This window comes from Bison bison, unplaced genomic scaffold (assembly GCF_000754665.1).
Source record: "Bison bison bison isolate TAMUID 2011002044 unplaced genomic scaffold, Bison_UMD1.0 scf7180017863016, whole genome shotgun sequence".
Taxonomy (NCBI): domain Eukaryota; kingdom Metazoa; phylum Chordata; class Mammalia; order Artiodactyla; family Bovidae; genus Bison; species Bison bison.
In genome coordinates, this window is record NW_011493588.1 from 107,320 (window position 1) to 126,224 (window position 18,905).

At 45.7% G+C, this 18,905-nt stretch overlaps 1 protein-coding gene and 1 long non-coding RNA gene across 4 annotated transcripts in view; one reads left to right on the plus strand and one right to left on the minus strand.

The window, feature by feature from the left end:
* Positions 1-8,095: 8,095 nt before the first annotated feature.
* LOC104983629 (protein FAM111B-like) overlaps positions 8,096-18,905 on the minus strand; it is a 38,045-nt gene continuing 27,235 nt past the window's right edge. Inside the window, exons 4-6 of one of the 3 annotated variants that reach the window (XM_010833165.1) lie at positions 11,303-11,406; positions 8,477-10,238; positions 8,096-8,129 (exon numbers count right to left, since the gene is read on the minus strand). In XM_010833165.1, the coding sequence (XP_010831467.1) occupies positions 11,374-11,406 (33 nt within the window). In that variant the 3' untranslated portion in view covers positions 8,096-8,129; positions 8,477-10,238; positions 11,303-11,373. Of the gene's footprint in view, positions 10,239-11,302; positions 11,407-18,905 lie in introns of all 3 variants that reach the window. The other 2 variants (XM_010833166.1, XM_010833164.1) reach the window with 2 other exon arrangements.
* LOC104983631 lies at positions 13,362-14,752 on the plus strand. Its single transcript, XR_824667.1, has 2 exons — positions 13,362-13,537; positions 13,878-14,752. It is a non-coding gene; the product is annotated as an uncharacterized LOC104983631 (long non-coding RNA).

Here is an 18,905-nt window from a genome sequence, read left to right on the forward strand (position 1 = left end):
GTCGGACACGACTGAACGCACACACCCACAGACACAACAGACAGAAGTATACCGAGTCCATCCAAAGCGCCTCCTCCAGGAGCTCACATTTCCTTCCTCACCTCACATCTTACCTGAACCCCACTGAGTGAATCAAATCGGGGGGCACGATTAAAGCTGCCCAGGGAAGTTCAGAGTGGTGGGGAAAAGCTGGTGGGGGCCAAAGCACTGGAGCTTCAGCGTCAGTCCCTCCAATGAACATTCAGGGTTGATTTCCTTTTGGACTGAGTGGTTGATCTCCTTGCAGACCGAGGCACTCTCAAGAATCTTCTCCAACACCACGGTTCAGAAACATCAGTTCTTCGGCACTCAGCCTTCTTTACGGTCCAACTCTCACATCCACACATGACTACTGGAAAAACCATAGCTTTGACTATGCGGACCTTTGTCAGCAAAGTGATAGCTCTGCTTTTTAATACACTGTCTAGGTTGGTCATAGCTTTCAATTCAAGGAACAAGCGTCTTTTAATGTCATGGCTGCAGTCACTGTCTGCAGTGATTTTGGAGCCCAAGAAAATAAAAGCTGCCACTACTTCCACTTTTTCCCCTTCTGTTTGCCATGAGCTGATGGGAAAGTCTAGCTCAGGTGGAAAAGAGAGGACAGTGGACATAGGAGAGAGAGAAGTGAACTGTTGGTCTCTCTTCCTCCGTTAGCCCCTTTCTGCAGGATTATTGCCCAAGTGCCACTGTTAATTCCTCTCTCATGTCCCTTTCAGCGTCTAGTGAAAACCAAGTTCAGGGACTTCTTTCTGACTCCATGCACATGCCTTCATGCCATCCCTCAGTCCTCGGTGCCTTTGACTGCCTGCACCTGGGCCAGAATCTTTTCCCCTCTCAGGGCAAGAAAGGGACTGGGGTGCCTGGATTCAACACAGCTGGAAGTTTAACTCCTCCCCTCCCTGAAATTCCCAGTACATTCACACAAGGGTGTATGGTCTTTGGTCCTCTGGGGGGACAGGGAAGTCTCAGCTCCATCTCTAAGTCTCCCCAAAGGCATCTGAGGTTGACGGAGAGAGGCAGGGAGAGAACAGGAGTGATGACATGCATTTATTTCTGTCTTTGTGTGGCTAGTGGGTAGTTTGGGTTCAAGCAAAAGACCTCCTGTTTTAGTTCACTCAAAGGCAGACAGCAAATAGTAAGGTTTAAAGGTTGGTGCGGTCGATTTCAGCTCTGGGGAGTCCTGCACTCAGAAGTCAGAGCCATGTGGCTTTTCTGCTGGCCACGAGGCTTGCTGCCCCACTGTCGTGAAAACCTTCCTTCCTGCTCCTGTCTAGATGCTTAGTCACTCAGTTATGCCAGTCAGGTCTGACTCTTTGTGACCCCACAGACTGTAGTCCACCAGGCTCCTCTGTCCTGGGGATTTCCCAGGTGAGAATACTGGAGTGGTTTGTCATTTCCTCCTCCAGGGGATCTTCCTGACTCAGGGAACGAGCCCTAGTCTCTTGTGTCTCCTGCATTACAGGCAGATTCTTTCCTGCTGAAACATCATCGGGACTGTTCCTGCCTGGAGGAGAGAGAACAGCCTGAGTAACAACAAGGAACCATTGGGATGACTTGTTTTAATCCTTCCTCTTGCCATCCAGACTGTTAACAAGAGGGCCTGTGGTGGGAAGGAGAAAGGAACACTTAATCCTCCCCCTTACCCATCAACTGAGGGATAGCATTTGCTCCAAGATGGCAGAGAGTCTTCTCATAAACCCTAACCCATGCCATCCGGATCTTGTTCATCTTCTCCCAAAATACACCTTGAAAAATTAGTTAGCAAGACACTGAAGCATAATATTTATCGCATTGAAACATAGTCGTTTATGCTAATAATAACTTAAATTTACCCAGCACTTTTGATTCTAGTCATTAAGTCAATGATAAGAGACAAATATGACCTCTAATGGTTGAAGGGGAAGCTGGGACACAGAAAATAATTTTTTTCATCCCAAAGTCACAAATTAGCAATGAATACAGTGAGAAGCAAAACCCCAATTCTTTGTTTATTTCTTTTCCCAATAGACTATGTGATTTTGAATGAATTTTGTATTATTATTTGCATTTTTTAGAGATAGGCTTTCCCCAAAAGATGAAGTAAAAAAAGCAAGTTTAAGCAACAGAAAGTAAATGAAAACAGAGCATCTGGTCACTCAATCTTAATGTATGTTTTCCCAAGTCATCTTCATCTGATATGTGTGGTGGACTGAATCACGGCCCCTGAAGACACAGCCATGTCCTGATCCCCAGGACCTGTGAATGTTGTCTTATACGATAAAGACCTTGCAGGTGTGATAAATTACGGATCTTGAGATAGGAAGATTATCCTGCATCATTTGCATGTGTACTAAATCACTTCATTGGTGTCTGACTCTGTGTGACCCTATGGACTGCAGCCTGCCAGGGTCCTCTGTCCATGGGATTCTCCAGGCAAGAATACTGGGATGGGTTGTCATACCCTCCTCCAGGGATCTTCCCAACCCAGGGGTCAAACCCAGGTCTCCCTCATTGCAAGCAGATTTTTTACCATCTGAGCCACCAGGGAAGCTCTAATTATCGAGTGGGTCCAAATGTCCTTGGGCTTCCCAGGTAGCTCAGCAGTAAAGAATCAGCAGCCAGTGCAGGAGATGTGGGTTCCATCCCTGTGGTGGAACCCACAGGGAAGACCCTCTGGAGAAGGAAATGGCAACCTACTCCAGTATTCTTGCCTGGGAAATCTCATGGACAGAGGAGCCTGGTGGGCTTCAGCCCATGGGGTTGCAAAAGAGTCAGACACGACTTAGCGACTACAGCAACAACCGTCTCATCTGCTTCCCCTCGCTTGAAGGTTGCACCCAATGCACCATTGCAACCTCCCTGTAAGATGCAGATGGTGACCTGCTGAATGAGGGGCACCAGCCACCCGGGGTCGGCAGGGGGCTCCTTCAGAAGCATCCAGGCTCCCACTGCAGGGAGTGAAGCCCACAGGGTCACTTGCATCGAAGGCAGAGTTGCCATACACCCACATGAAGGAAACAGAATCACAAGATTCTTTTACTTACAGATCCCAGAAGCTGGGGTGAGGAACCAGGGCAAGGGTGGTCCTCTATCTGAAATCACGAGTGAGCAGGGAGACAGAGAGCAGGGTAGCAAGCACCTAGTACTTCTCAGGGGGTTGAGGGGATGGTTCTTAGACTGAAAACTGGCCCCTGTACACGGAAGGCAGGGAGGAGGGCAAAGGAAGCTGCAGACCTCTCCAAACTGATGAGTAGCAGCTTCATAAGCAAGGGCACAGCATGCGTGGCTTGTGCTGAGAAGTCAAAACACAGGTGGTCTCTGCGTTCCCCCCACCAGAATTGTTTTTATTGAAATATAGTGAATATACAATATCGTGTTAGTTTCAGGTGTACAGCAAAGTGACTCAGCTGTATCTTTCAGATTATACTCCATTATAGGTTATTACTAGATATTGCATATAATTCCCCACGCTGTAGAGTAACCCCTGGTTCGTATCTATTTGTATCTGTGACTCTATACTCCTAATTTGTCTCTTCTTCCCTCACCTCTTTGGTAACTATACGTTTGTTTCCTGTGTCTGTGAGTCTGTTTCTGACTTGCACTGATACATGGACTCCTTTGCATTCTTTTTTAGATTCCACATGTAAGTGCCATTCGGTGTCTTAAAGTGAAGGGTGTGTCCCTTGACTTTACTGTTCACGCTGTGGAAATGGTAGTCAGCGTGTCCCTTCCGAGGACAGAGGCCCCCCGGATGGCCAGATCCAGTTCGAGGGCCAAGAGGCGGTCATGTCCTCTAGATGTCCTCCGCCGGCACTCCACTGCTCGTGACCGGCTCTGACGATCTCACACGCCTGCCTCTCCCACAAGGTGACCAGAGTGGTCAGCGAGAGGCTTCTTGAGTATGGAGGTGCCTAGGGGGTCACTGTCTGGCTGCCCTGGAGGCAGACATCACAGCAACGATGCACCAGATGCCAGAGAACACACAGGTTAAGGTGATTCCCAAAGTAAGTACCGATCGTCCCCACCAGGAGCCCCATGAGCTGGACCCCGGATTCACTAAGTCCCCTAGGCTGGAGGGTGGAGCGTTTGGGATGTTCACTCGTGTCCTCCTGTGGTTTAATAAACAAAGAAACATTAGTTGATGTGTCAGGTATGAAGACAGACGTGTGGCTTGGATGATGGCACAGGTGTCTCTTGGCAAGGCAGTACCAAATGTACAAGCCCATCCTGTTTCAGAGCTTTCCTCCTTAGAGACATTTCGGCGTTGGTCAAGATAGGCTTTGCCAACTAGCGTTTTAGCCTGGCTGGGGACATTCAGTAACGACTTGCGCATGTGCTGGGATGCCTCCCACACAGGCGGAGGCCAAGTAAGTTATGTAAATACTCTGGGAGTGTTTACATTAGGAGAGGAAGCATAACTCCCCACTCCATCCCTGAGGGTTGTGTACAATGAATTCCTTCCAAAGAGTACATTAGACAGAGGAGAGAGAAAAGAGTAACTTTACAGGAGAGAATCTGATAAACACGACTTTGGTCAGGTGGTCAAGGCTAACTTCAGGTCACAAAGCATGTTGGTAGTATGTGCCCCTGATATGACATGACAATATTTTTTTTAAATTTCCTGATATTTATTATCTATATTATTTATGGAAGTATGGTGGATTTACTATATTAGTTTCAGGTACAAAAGAGTGATTCAATATTATTATTATAATTATTATGATGGTGGTGGTTTAGTCACTAAGTTGTGTCCGGCTCTTGAGACCCCATTGACTGTAGCCTGCCAGCCTCCTCTATCTATGGGATTCTCTAGGCAAGAATACTGGAGTGGGTTGCCATTTCCTTCTCCAATTATCATATAGTTATATATTTACTATAATTATAATTATTATATAATAATCATTAAAAATAATTATTATTCATTTGATTTTAATTGAAGTATCATTGATTTATAATATCATATTCGTTTCAGGTGTGCAGCACATCGTCAGATACATACATACATGTGCACATATCTCTACATGCATATACATGTCTGTATATGTGTGTACACGTGTCTATGTAGATACATCTGTGTATGTTGTTCTTGCCGTTTAGTCACTGCCGAGGTCCAGCCCCAGCTGATCCAGGGAGTTCGAAGCGGGGACGGCGTTGGCGAGGATCAGGATACAATAGCTTCAATTAGATATTAATTAGAGATATAAAGAGTAATAGAATGAGGATAGCTCAGTAGGAAAATTCAGTGGAGAAAAGAGGCTGAGTAGCTTGGTTTACGCGCGAAACCAATAAAACTTCAAGACAAGAAGCTTGCACCACTTACGTAGGCCGCAGGCGTCCTTCCGTTCTCCCGAAGGAGAGGAGACACTGAGGCCTCCCCGGTCGGATCTTAGAAGCCCAGGCATAATTAGTAAGCATGGCGGGTTCCGTGCTCCAGATGGAGACTCAGCCAGAGTTTGAGAGAAAGAAGGACATGGGGAGACCAGTATTTTGAGGAACTGATCCCAATTCTTTATTTTCCATGGTCTACTTTTATACACTGAGATGTTAAGCAAAAGTCACGTGGGGTCAGCAGTCCTGACTTTTATCAAAGTCAGGTGCTTCATACAAATGTATACAGAGGTCTTAGGGGTGTTACATCATCTTCTGGCCAGGGGGCCTGCTGACAATTTATGACCCTCTCCTTGTGACAGCGGTCAGTCAACCAGGACACTTATTTCTCCAGGGGTGATTATTCTTAAAACAGATGCCACCCAAATAAAGTTACATTCCTATAGGGTGAGGGTGTAGCGGGTTTTAGTTAAGGAAAGAATTTACTTACCCTAAGGTCTAACGTGATTTGTATCAAAGGTTAATACTTATTTCTTCTATATATTCATTAATGTGTGTAAGGGCAGGGGATGTGGAGACTTAGCAACAAACATTGGCTCAACAAATGAAAAACCCTTCACCAATACAATTTCTAATCAGCCCACTATATTTATACTAATGGTTTTCTAACTTTTCTAAGGAACCTGTTTTTAGAAGGTTTAAAGCATCTTGTGCCTCTCACGGTTGGGAGGCTGTGAGCAATCACATGTGGCCGGACAAACCTGTCAGGCAGGCTAGAGAACCTTCAGAGGAGTTTGTAGGTTAAAACACTCTTGTCACACCCAGGAGTTTTTATTAACTGGAGCTCTAAGTTAACTGCTTCTCCAAAAGAGGTGGTGGGGGACAGCCCCCCGTAAAGTCAGAGGTGTAGGTGAGAGCACAAAGTAGTAAAGTAGGCAGGCTCTGGTTATGGGGGTAGATGCTCGAGGAGTTCCAGGGGGACTCCTGAGGCTCGATCCCGCCTTGCGTATGTCGAGCCTCCTTCCTCACGACCTTTGCCACAGGCGGAGGGCCTGGCTCCCAGCAAGTCACTAAGTTGTGTGTGACTCCTTTGTGACCCCCGTGGACTGCAGCCCGCCAGTCTCCTCTGCGCATGGGATTTCCCAGGCAAGAGCACTGGAGTGGGTTGCCACTTCCTCGTCCTATATATGTGTGCATGGACGGAGGAGCCTGGTGGGCTGCAGTCCACGGGGTCGCTGAGGGTCGGACACGACTGAGCGACTCAGCAGCAGCAGCAGCAGCAGCATATGTGTGTACGTAGTTATCCCAAGAATTAGATGTACTGAGTCTCGTCCCCTTTATATCCTTGTTATCTATGCTGTACACAGCACTGTGTACAGGTGAATACCAACCTCCTAATTTATGCCTCCCTAGACCCCCTCTTGCCTTTGGTCACCGTAAGTTTGTTTTCTATGTCTGTGAGTCTCTTTCCACTTTGGAAATAAATTCATTCATATTTTTTATTTTAGAGTCCACAGATGAGCAATACCATACATTTGTCTCCGTCTGACCTCCTTCACTTAGTACGATAATCTCTAGGCCCCTCCTTGCTGCTTCCAATGCCATTACTTCCTTCTCTTTGTGGCTGAGTCATATTCCATCACATATATGTACCACATCTTCGTTATCCATTCGGCCGTCAATGGACATTTAGCTTGCCTCCACCTCTTGGTTACAAAATGACACTTTGCCTCTGTGATCTTACTCTCCAAAACCCACAGCCCCAGTCCAATGAGTATTAGAAAAAAACATCACACAAATTCCAACAGAAGGGCATTTTACAAAATAGTTGACCAGTACACTTCCTGTCAAGATCATAAAATACAAGAAAAGGCTGAGAAACTGTCACGACCAAGAGAAGTCTAAGCAGACCTAACAGCGAACGCAATGTGGGCACTAGCCGGCATCCTGGAGCAGGACAAGGACTTCGGGCAAAAACCAAGACATCTCTACAAAGTAACATGGTATTTAAGATAGCCCCCCTAGTAGCCTATAAATACACAGAAAATGGATATATTACCCTCTGAATTTCAGGAAACATATATCCTGACAGTTTGGATCATATGAGGATTTTGGAAATTCTAAAAGATTTCATTTGAGATTACTTCTAACCAAGCATTTAGCTACTCAGTCCAGGTGGCACAGTGGTAAAGAATTCGCCTGCCAATTTAGAAGATGCAAGATATGTGGGTTCGATCCCCAGATTGGGAAGATCTCCTGGAAAAGGAAATGGCAACCCACTCCAGTGTTCTTGCCTGGAAAACTCCATGGACAGAGGAGCCTGGCAGGCTACAGTCCACGCAGGTGCAAAGAGTCTGACACAACTGAGCGATTGACCCACACACCTAAGATTAACTGCAGCCCTAAGTGTTGCTACTGATGAACCTACGTATTTTTGAAGCCCTTAATTTCCATGTGCCAGACATTGTGGATAATGAGAAGAAGTCTTGGGTCCTGCCTTTAAGCAACTGAACTTAGGGGGAGATACTGTTGCTGCTGCTGCTAAGTCGCTTCAGTCATGTCCGACTCTGTGTGACCCCACAGACGGCAGCCCACCAGGCTCCCCCATCCCTGGGATTCTCCAGGCAAGAACATTGGAGTGGGTTGCCATTTCCTTCTGCCATGTGTGAAAGTGAAGTCGCTCAGTCGTGTCCAACTCTTAGCAACCCCATGGACTGCAGCACACCAGGCTCCTCTGTCCATGGAATTTTCCAGGCAAGAGTACTGGAGAGGGGTGCCATTGCCTTCTCCGAAGGGGAGATGGGGAAGATGAAAAAAACAAAAACAATGCTTACTTTTATTGTCATAAAACTGAGTATTATTCATCTTTGTTCACATTGCTTAACTTTAAAATAGGTATAGTAGCCCACCTCACAGATTTGTTAAAACCAGTTCCTTCATGTACCTAGAAAAATGCTAGGTGCATAGGAAGTAGTCAGAACCATTAATTATTATTGTTGTTGATGAGATTGACCATTACAGAATTTAGAAACCTGTTATCATTGCCTGTGGAATAACAATTCCATAGGTGATTCCCTGAACAGCTCGGGTGTATTCTGAATTGTCATTCTTTTTCATCCTTAATACTCACCTTTCTTTGAATCTGGCAGGTTTAGAAATAGTCCTTCCTACCACATTCTGTGTTTTTTCTTAACATCATAGATAATGGATTTCAGGGTACAGCTGAATTCAGTGATGCTGGAAATCCCCTGTGGGTACTTATAAGCGAAGCCTGCAGTGTACGTGGCACCCACGAGCCTTCAGAATCAAACACGGGGGAGCCGGAGACCCAAAGTAAGAAGCGGTGTTATGGGTCGCCACATCAGGCTGGGGGACTACCTCCTGGAAACTCTTCTGGGTGTGCATATGGATGCACTGCGTTCAAGCACCACGCCTATCTGCAGCTCTAGCCTGAATGTGTTCCAAGTATTTCTCTTCCCGCTGATCCTGAGGGATCACAGCACAGGCATCGGTAGACTTCGCCTCCCCAGCTGGACGGCCAATAATACACACCAGGCTGCTGTCTGGTCCAGGGTCCTTCCCATCACACAGCCCCTCAGGCTCTTGCTGTCCCTGTGTCTTCACTTTCAGAGCTGCGTGGTCAAGATCTACATCAGGTGTCTCAAACCAACGCTCAAGGAGAAGCAGTGCTTATTTTCATCTTCAGCCTTCTCATAAGCAAATGTCCCCTTTACACACTGACCATGTGTGTGTACACACTCACGTGACTCTGTGTCTTCTCCCACGGTCCGATACATCACATGCCGACGAGTGGAAACGTACAACCCTTTCCAAACAAAGCAAGTGGAAGAACCTGCACTCTTCCTGATGTGCCATGAAAGGTGCCGGCCTGAGTCACTGAGCCCGGAAAGAAGTCTGTGCACTTCAACCTGAGCAGTTTTTGGTCAGTTTCCCAAAGTCTGTTTTATGCAATTCAGACAATTTTTCCCCCTGTGTTTTATCCAAATTATTCTCAAAGTTTTTCTAATTTTATCACTTTCTCTTTCCAAACTAGGGTGCTTGTCTTCCATGACTGTTTGTTTCAACACACAAGGCTTTATTTCCTGTGACTCGGAATTTCTAGCAGCTGGTGCCCTGGCATCCATGCTTTTTTTCAACCTCAACCTGAGAATTTCAAGCAGCTGGTGCCCTGGCTTTTATGCTTGTTTTTAACCTCAAGCTGAAAGAGCTCGCCCTCTAAGGCATTGGCCAACTGTGAGCTGTCTAAAACAATGCTCAGGTTTCCAATGAGGGTCCAGTCACTCTTCTCCAGAAGGGAAAGAAGTCTGCCATCCGCGGACATAGCCTTCTTATGCTTTCTCCTTTGAAAGCATAGACACAGAGTTTGTACTCATCTTTGTGAAGTTCCCTGCATTTGAGAAGAGTTTTTCTGGTCTTCCCAACTGTGTGAATATAAAATTTGACACAGTCAGTTGATGTGTTGTTAAACTGACCAAATACCTGTTCCTCTTTCCCTGTCTCGCTTCTCTTTGGAGAAAAGATAACTCTCACGTGGCGGTTTTCAGGAGAACACCTGAGAGGCATTCCAAGGTTTAAGAATGCGTCAGTTCCTTCTGCGCTGTATACCAGCCTTTCTCTGCCAGGAGGAGTCCTCACTGCCTTTCTGACAGCCTCAGAGCTGCGGGCCTCCCATGAGCTCCCCCGTCACACGGAGCCTGTGCTTCCTTCCCTTGCTTGGCTTGATGTTTACATCCAGGGTAACATACACTGTCTCTTCTGGGGACACAGTTTTGTCTCTGGGTCCTTCAGCCTGGAGGTTGTCTATATTCTCTGAACTTGTCTTAGAGTCCATCTCCATTTGAGGAGTATTGGAATTATCCTGCTGGTTTTCACTGAGGTAAACAGAAATGTTAAATACTTTAAAATTATGAATGCAACAATAGTCTTTTATATTTCTCTTTGCTGCATACCATTCACAAAGTTTTTCATGGAAACGCAGAATGAATATGAAAAGGCCAGGGAATATAATTAAATCAGAATCTGAGTTGGGATCCAACATATAAGCCAGAAATATCTTATCAGTTAGATAAGTTCTTAACACTGCTACACTGGTGCAGTGTTTTCAGAGAAATATAAGGAAAGAAGCAACTTTTCCCCAAGTGCATCAAAAACAGAGATGCTTAAATCTGAGTGTTTGTTACTTCGGGTCTTGGTTATAATTTTCAACTTCAAAATTTTTACTTTTTTTCGAACATAGTGATGATTTGCACCAAAAAATTCTCAGTCTTCTTGCTGAAAAATTCAAGGAGCACTGTAGACTCAGAAAAAGAGATGATGGTTTGATATGATAACAGAGTCCAGTTAGTAGGGAGAGCCATGACTTAACTTTTGTAAACTTAAGGCCAAGTCTTCATTCCACTTCTGCCTTAGGCAACAACTCACTTTTCCTCGCTTCTCATTAACAAATTGAGGAAAATAAAATTCTCTCTTCTTGCCTAACAAGGCTATGGTAAGAACAAACATCTTAAAAATTGCTTTATAAACTGTGAAGCACTGTGCAAATATAGATTATGCTTGTTACTGAATAGATCAGCCATTTTAGGGAATGGCATATATTTTCATGCTTTGCAATAGCATTCATATTATTTTCACTCTATAGCTTATTCTAATACGTTATATTTGATTTTATGGCTGTTGTTCAGGAAGTATTACAACTGTTTTTTTTGGGGGGGGGGTTGAAGTTTCCTTTGATCTAGCAAAGAGTTATATTAAAACATCTTCCTGCCACCATCCAACTAAAACAAGAAGAATAAAATGGATGAGACAGATTTTAAATTATTTACTATTTCCTACGTACAATGAAGTCATTTATTGGCAAGAAGGTCTATGAAGCCCAGTCTCAAGGATGGCTAAGTTTAATACTGGTATATTCCACAAATAGCATTTATAAACATACCTTAGGAAAGCAGTGCTCAGTACAGCTCTTACACTTTTCAGCTGAGTCCTTCTGTGAGGGCTGCTCAGAGCTCACGATGGCTTGAAGATGAACACACAATTCAGCTGAAACATGTTTCAGAAAGCGTCAAATTAGAGCAGTATCTTCAAGGCGATCATTAATTGTATAGAGACTAAGATTAACAGGGACCCCCTAACGCACCTGTCCCGTTCAGCTCCACCCTCACTTTCCTTAGAGATGTTAATTTAGCATGTAGACAGTTTATCCACTAATTACAGTGACCTGAACAATAAAACCTCCTTTTTATAGAGCAGCACACCAGACTTTACAAAAATTATCTCTAATTGCCAGTGCAATTATACCACGTAGGTATACCTTCGTTTTGCAGGCGCAGAAAGTATAACTTAGATGACTTGCCCTAGGCCAGACCTACAAAGCAGAGATGGAATTCAGATGCCAGGATAAATACCTTACAGATGGATTTTCTCCTGGAGAGTTGAAAAGTGTGTTCTAGATACACCGATGTTAAAATTCAGCCTCCATTTAAGACGGAGACAATACCGAGGTGATACCGTTATAGGAAGACAGGTGGGAAGAGAACTCTGTTGTGCCATGAAGACAGAACAAACTTAGAGAGTCTGCCCGAGAAGACAGCGCGAAACTTTAGCTGCTGCTTTCGTTTTAAGGAGGTGCTTCCCCATCTGTCTTCCCGCTGACACCTCCCCAGAAGAGAATGAACAGTGTAAACCAAATAGTGAAATTTTCAGCAGTGATGTAAACCTCTAGAAAACTAAAGCCATGGACGGCAGCAGCCATCTGTCTTCAGAGTCCCAACATGTGTCACAAAGCCTGGCACAGGGCAAGCCCTCAGCAAAGAAACATTCACACAGACATGGTCAGTGAGAGCATGAGGTGGCCTGTGAGCTCTGCCGTTTTAGAACTGCTTTTCATAGAGTACCTCATGTAAGTCTTACAGCCCTCTGAGATACACTAGACCTATGTCACTGATAAAGACTTTGAATACCCAGACAGGTCAAACTATTTACTCGAGGTCACAAAGCCCCAGAAAGTATATTTCTCGTAATTTTTGATTATGAACATATTCAAACAGAGAAACAAGAGAATGGTACAATGCTGCTGCTGCTGCTGCTGAGTCGCTTCAGTCGTGTCCGACTCTGTGCGACCCCAGAGACGGCAGCCCACCAGGCTCCCCGTCCCTGGGATTTTCCAGGCAAGAGCACTGGAGTGGGTTGCCATTTCCTTCTCCAATGCGTGAAAGTGAAGTCACTCAGTCGTGTCCAACTCTTAGCGACCCCATGGACTGCAGCCCACCAGGCTCCTCCGTCCACGGGATTTTCCAGGCAAGAGTGCTGGAGTGGGGCGCCCTTGCCTTCTCCGAATGGCACAGTGAGCCTCTGATGCTCACACACAGGGTAATGCGCCCTTACGTTTGCTTGTTTACATCACCCTTGTGTTTTACATTACTTTACAGTTAGAAACGTCATGACATGTTCACCCTAATTGCCACTTTCCCTCTTTAAAAATTTTGGACTTTTTCTTATATCATCACAAAACTCATTTACTCAGACCAAGATGCAATTGAAGGATACATAAGTTGTCTTTAATTTTTGAGTCTGTCCTGTTCTAAAAAACAACAACATTGATTTATTGAAGAAAACAGAGACTTGTAGAGTGTTTACTTCCTGGGTGGCTTCTTCACCTTGGTGCTTAGTTTAGCTTCTAGCTCCTGCATTTCTGGTCAAGAAGTTACCTACAGACTGTGCTGATTCCACTCACTGTTTCACAGCAGAGCCTGAGCGCTGGCTTCATCGTTTCCTGGGACTGTGCTTACCAACAAACTCCCTTCAGCCTCTCTCAGCCTCAGTTCACTGTTAGCAAGGTGAGCGATGGGTCTCAGTCTGCCTTTCTGCCCCCGCTTCCCCTCCCTCCTCTGCCCCGCCTCCCCTCTCCTCTCCCTTCCCCCCTTCTCTCCCCCCCCTTCCCTCCTGTCCCTCTTCCCCTTCCCTCCTCTCCCTCCCCCCTCCCTCCTCCTCTGCTTTTCCCTTTTCTCCTCCCCTCCCCCAGGCCCCTCCGCACTCTTCTCTGGCCGGGACTCCCCAGAGCCTGGCCATGGCCTCATCCAGGGGCAGGACTCAGAGAGCGCAGGCCCCGGGCTTCCTTTAGGCCACCAGCCAGCTCCGACAGGCAAACTGCATGATGGACGCAGCCACTGAGGTAACAGCCCGTACCTTCTGGGCTCCCCACACCTGCCCCAGCCCGGCCCAGCCCCTTCCTACCAGCCCCCGGCCGGGGTCCGGCCTGGCTGCCCAGGGCCCGGCCCTCTCGCTGAGCCCCTCGCCCAGGGCTGGGGTGCCGCGCCCGGGTGTCTGCTCCCTTGGGAAGGGCAGTCCTCCCAGCTCCGCAGGCGGCTGGCGAGGGGCGTGCTCCCACCTTTGCTCAGAAGAGCAGTCATGGAGGGAGGTGGGCTAAGATTTCGGAACTGCTGACTTTCTCGGAACCGTTGCTCAGCGGTCCCTTTGGAGACTCTCTTTCATTTCCTCTTGGCTTCTTTCAGCCTAGGCCTCCCGCCCACCGCCCCTGCCTCTCCGGGTTCCTCTATTCTTTTGACAACTGGGAAAGCGGAAAGAGGATGGTTGGAGACACTTCACAGCGGAGCACTTGAGGCGCGGCTGGAGGCCCGCTGGAGCGCACGGAGGACGCGGCGGATGGGTGGGGGCGATGGGGCTGGAGCCACCCGGGCACTTTCCTGGGGTGTCCTTCCCAGCAGCCAGGATCGGACCCACGACGAGGACAATTAGGAAGAAACCGCGGATGCAGAGGACGTGGAAGACCTCGTCACAAATCGATTCTCCAAAGGTCTGAAAGTGCAGACGTTTGCCAGGACTGTGCATCTCAAAGCTGGCCGTCACACATCTCCGTCCGAAGGGGCTTGCAAAGCTCGGCACGCTCGGCGGAGAGCAAGCTTGCAGTATTTCACCCCGTGTTAGAGAAGGGATCGAAGTCGCAAAGCTGACGGCTTGGATGCAGCTTGACAGAGGAGTCTCCGTGTGTATAAGATGACAGGGTTGAAGAGTGCTCTTTGGTGACTACAATCTGCATGATGATTTGGGAGAACTGGACTTAACGCGCATGCAATACACTTCACGTAGTTGGTTACCGCTTCCTCTTCTGTGGGTCCTCTGGGGTTTGGAGAGAGGAACTTTTAAAAGGGCAACAGCAACAAGGAAACCAACTTGCCCAAAAGTGTCCACCTCTTACTGTCCTTCTCCAAAATCATTATAGGTTTCTGGATCTCTGAGGGCAGAGAGTGCAACAATCACCAGAGAATTAGTATCCAGCTTATCCTTTTCTTTTTTTATTGTGGATTCTGAAGCAGCAAATATTCAGCGACAGGTAAAACGTAATAAAGAATGTAGCTGTTGTAGTCGCTAAGTACTGTCCGACTGGTTTGTGACCCTCCATGGACTGTAGCCCGCCAGGCTCCTTCATCCATGGGATTTCGCAGGCAAGAATACTGGAACTGCAGGCAAGGAACTGGGTTGCCAGTTCCTCCTCCAGGGGATCTTCCCAAACCTGCATCTCTCCTGAATTGCAGGCAGATTCTTTACTGCTCAGCCACCCATAAAGAATACTACGGTTGAAATTGCTGAGCGAGCTGAGCTATCCTGATGACTTCTAAACATTGAACAGCATCCTGATTTCCATCTGACTTATTAATATTTGATAGGCTTTGAGATATTGAGATATTGCCTGGAAATTAAGAAATGGATCTCAGAATGCTATGAACATGAGTGAAGTCATCCTTTTTGAAACAAGCACTGATATTGCTGAAACCACCACTTGTAAAGTAAGAAGACCTCTGATGGTAATAAATACAACCAGTTAGTCTACTGAGAATGTGTGCAAATGTGAGTCATTTCCTGTGGTTTTTCACCCCCTTCTTCCTCTTCTTCTTCTTCTTTTTTTTTTTTTTGCCTTTTGCCCATTTCACAGAGAAGAAATCAGGTAAATTTCCTAGAGGCCAGGGAACTAGTTGGAAGGGAAAAGAGTTTTAAGGCTTCAACTCTCAGAGCCTCACAGCCTTCTGGAGCTCTTCGGAGAGATGAGGTACCTTTCAGGTCCTCCATTTGCGATTTAAAAGATTGTCCCAGACCAGAGATTCCCCAACTTTTAGAAATGCAAATTCACAGAGCCCACACAATATGTTATGGTTTAACAAGTCTGGAGTGAGGCCTGATAATCTGCATCTTTTCCATATCACCATGGTGAGGGACTTCCCTGGTGGTCCACTGGTTAAGAGTCCATGGTCCCAACTCAAGGGGCCCAGGTTTGATCCCTGGTCAGGGATGTAGATTTCACAGGCCACAACTAAGCACTGAGAGCTGCAACGGAAGATCTGGTGTGCTACAATGAAGATCAAAGATGCTGCATACTGAAGCTAGGACCCAGCATGGCCAAATAGATAAATGTGAAAAAACATATTACCCTAGTGCAAAACTCTGGACTGGATCATCTTATTCATTTTACTTTCTTATTGAAGTAGAGTTGATTTATAATTTATATTAGTTTCAGGTATATAACATAATGATTCAATATTTTTAGAGATTTTACTCCATTTAAAGTTGTTATAAAATATTGGATATTTTATAGTATATAATATATATATAATATAGTAGAGACTATTCCTTGTTCTCTACAGTATATCCTTGTAGCTTATTTATTTTATGCATAGTAGTGCCTCTTGAACTATCCCTATCTTGCCCCTTCCCCCTTTCTTCTCAACACTAGTAACCACTAGTTTGATCTCTGTACCTGTGAATCTGTTTCTGTTTTCTTGTACTCACTGTTTTATGTTTTAGATTCCACATATAAATAATATCATATGGTTTGTCTTTCTCTGTCTGACTTCACTAAGCATAATCCCCTCCAGATCCATGCACGTGGTTGCAAATGGCAGAATTTCAATCATTTTTATGACTGAGTAACACTTCAATGTATATACCACATCTTTACCCATTTGTCTGTTGGTAGACATAGATTGTTTCCGTATCTCGGCTACTGTAAATAACACTGATGTGAACACTGGACTACGCATATTGTGTCTTTCCAAGTTAACGTCTTCTGTTTGGATATACAACCAGCTGGATCACATGGCAGTCCTACTTTTAGTTTTTTGAGGAAACTCCGTAATGTTTCGCATGTTGGCTGCACTCATTTAGATTCCCATCAATAGTGTACAGTTCAGTTCACTCTCTCAGTTGTGTCTGACTCTTTGCGACCCCATGGGCTGCAGCACGCCAGGCTTCCTTGTCCATCACCAACTCCTGGAGCTTGCTGAAATGCATGTCCATCGAGTTGGTTCCCCTTTCTCCACATCCTCACCAACATTTGTTATTTGCAGACTTAAAAATCATGTATTTATTTATTTATGATTGAGAGCTTTCTCCAGTGGCAGCGAGTGGAGGCTGTTCTTTCTCAAGGTGCTCAGGCTTCTCACTGTGGTGCCTTCTCTTGTTGCAGAGTGAGGGCTCTAGGTGCGTGGGCTTGGGTAGTTGCAGCACCTGGGCTCAGTCATTTCCGTTCCCCATGGGCTCAGTAATTTCGGTTCCCCATGGGCTCAGTAGTTGTGGTACATGGGCTTTTAGGTGCTCACAGCTGTCCCCTGAATTGGCAGGCAGATTCCTGCCCACTGTATCACCAGGAAAGTCCCTGTTATTTGTAGACTTTTGATGATAACCATTCTGACAGGTACCAGGTGATATCTCATTGTGGTTTTGATTTGCATTTTACTGAGTATTATTGATATTGAACATCTTTTCATGTGCCTATTGGCCATCTGTATGTCTTCTTTTGAAAAATATCTATTCAATTCTTCTGTCATTTTTAAGTCAGGTTGGTTTTTTTTTTTTTTAAATACTGAGTTATATGAGCTATTTATATATTCTGGATATTAACCCCTTATCAGTGATATCATTTAAAAATATTTTCCCCCATTCAAGTAGGGCATTTTTATTTTTTTTCATTTGTCCATGGCTGCTTTTGCTGTGGAAAAGCTTTAATTGAGTCCCATTTATTTCTTTTCGCTTTTGTTTCCATTGTCTTAGAGGACAAAGTCAAAAAAGAAAAAAAAAATACTGCACCAATTTGTGTGGGTTCCATCACCCTTAAAGCCAGTTGCTAATGAACAAACGTTGCCCTGCTCTCTCTGTCAGGTACTGTTCTATGTTCTTAGTTCAGTTCAGTTTAGTTCAGTCGCTCAGTCATGTCGGACTCTTTGCGACCCCATGAAATGCAGCACGCCAGGCCTCCCTGTCCATCACCAACTCTCGGAGTTCACCCAAACTCATGTCCATCGAGTCGGTGATGCCATTCAGCCATCTCATTCTCTGTCGTCCCCTTCTCCTCCTGCCTCCAATCCCTCCGAGCATCAGAGTCTTTTCCAATGAGTCAACTCTTCAGGTTAGATCACTCAGTCGTGTCCGCCTCTTTGCGACCCCGTGAATCGCAGCACGCCAGGTCTCCCTGTCCATCACCAACTCCCAGAGTTCACTCAGACTCACATCCATCGAGTCAATGATGCCATCCAGCCATCTCATCCTCTGTCGTCCCCTTCTCCTCTTGCCCTCAATCCCTCCCAGCATCAGAGTCTTTTCCAATGAGCCAACTCTTCACATGAGGTGGCCAAAATACTGGAGTTTCAGCTTTAGCATCATTCCTTCCAAAGAAATCCCAGGGCTGATCTTCTTCAGAATGGACTGGTTGGATCTCCTTGCAGTCCAAGGGACTCTCCAGAGCCTTCTCCAACACTATAGTTCAAAAGCATCTTCGGCACTCAGCCTTCTTCACAGTCCAACTCTCACATCCATACATGACCACAGGAAAAAACATAGCCTTGACTAGACGAACCTTTGTTGGCAAAGTAATGTCTCTGCTTTTCAATATGTTATCTAGGTTGGTCATAACTTTCCTTCCAAGGAATAAGCGTCTTTTAATTTCATGGCTGCAGTCACCATCTGCAGTGATTTTGGAGCCCTAAAAAATAAAGTCTGACACTGTTTCCACTGTTTCCCCATCCATTTCCCATGAAGTGATGGGACCGGATGCCATGATCTTCGTTTTCTCAATGTTGAGCTTTAAGCCAACTTTTTCACTCTCCACTTTCACTTTCATCAAGAGGCTTTTGAGTTTCTCTTCACTTCCTGCCATAAGGGTGGTGTCATCTGCATATCTGAGGTTATTGATATTTCTCCCAGAAATCTTGATTCCAGCTTGTGTTTCTTCCAATCCAGCGTTTCTCATGATGTACTCTGCGTAGAAGTTAAATAAGCAGGATGACAATATACAGCCTTGATGTACTCCTTTTCCTATTTGGAACCAGTCTGTTGTTCCATGTCCAGTTCTAACTGTTGCTTCCTGACCTGCATACAAATTTCTCAAGAGGCAGATCAGGTGGTCTGGTATCCCCATCTCTGTCAGAATTTTCCACAGTTTATTGTGATCCACACAGTCAAAGGCTTTGGCATAGTCAAGAAAGCAGAAATAGATGTTTTTCTGGAACTCTCTTGCTTTTTCCATGACCCAG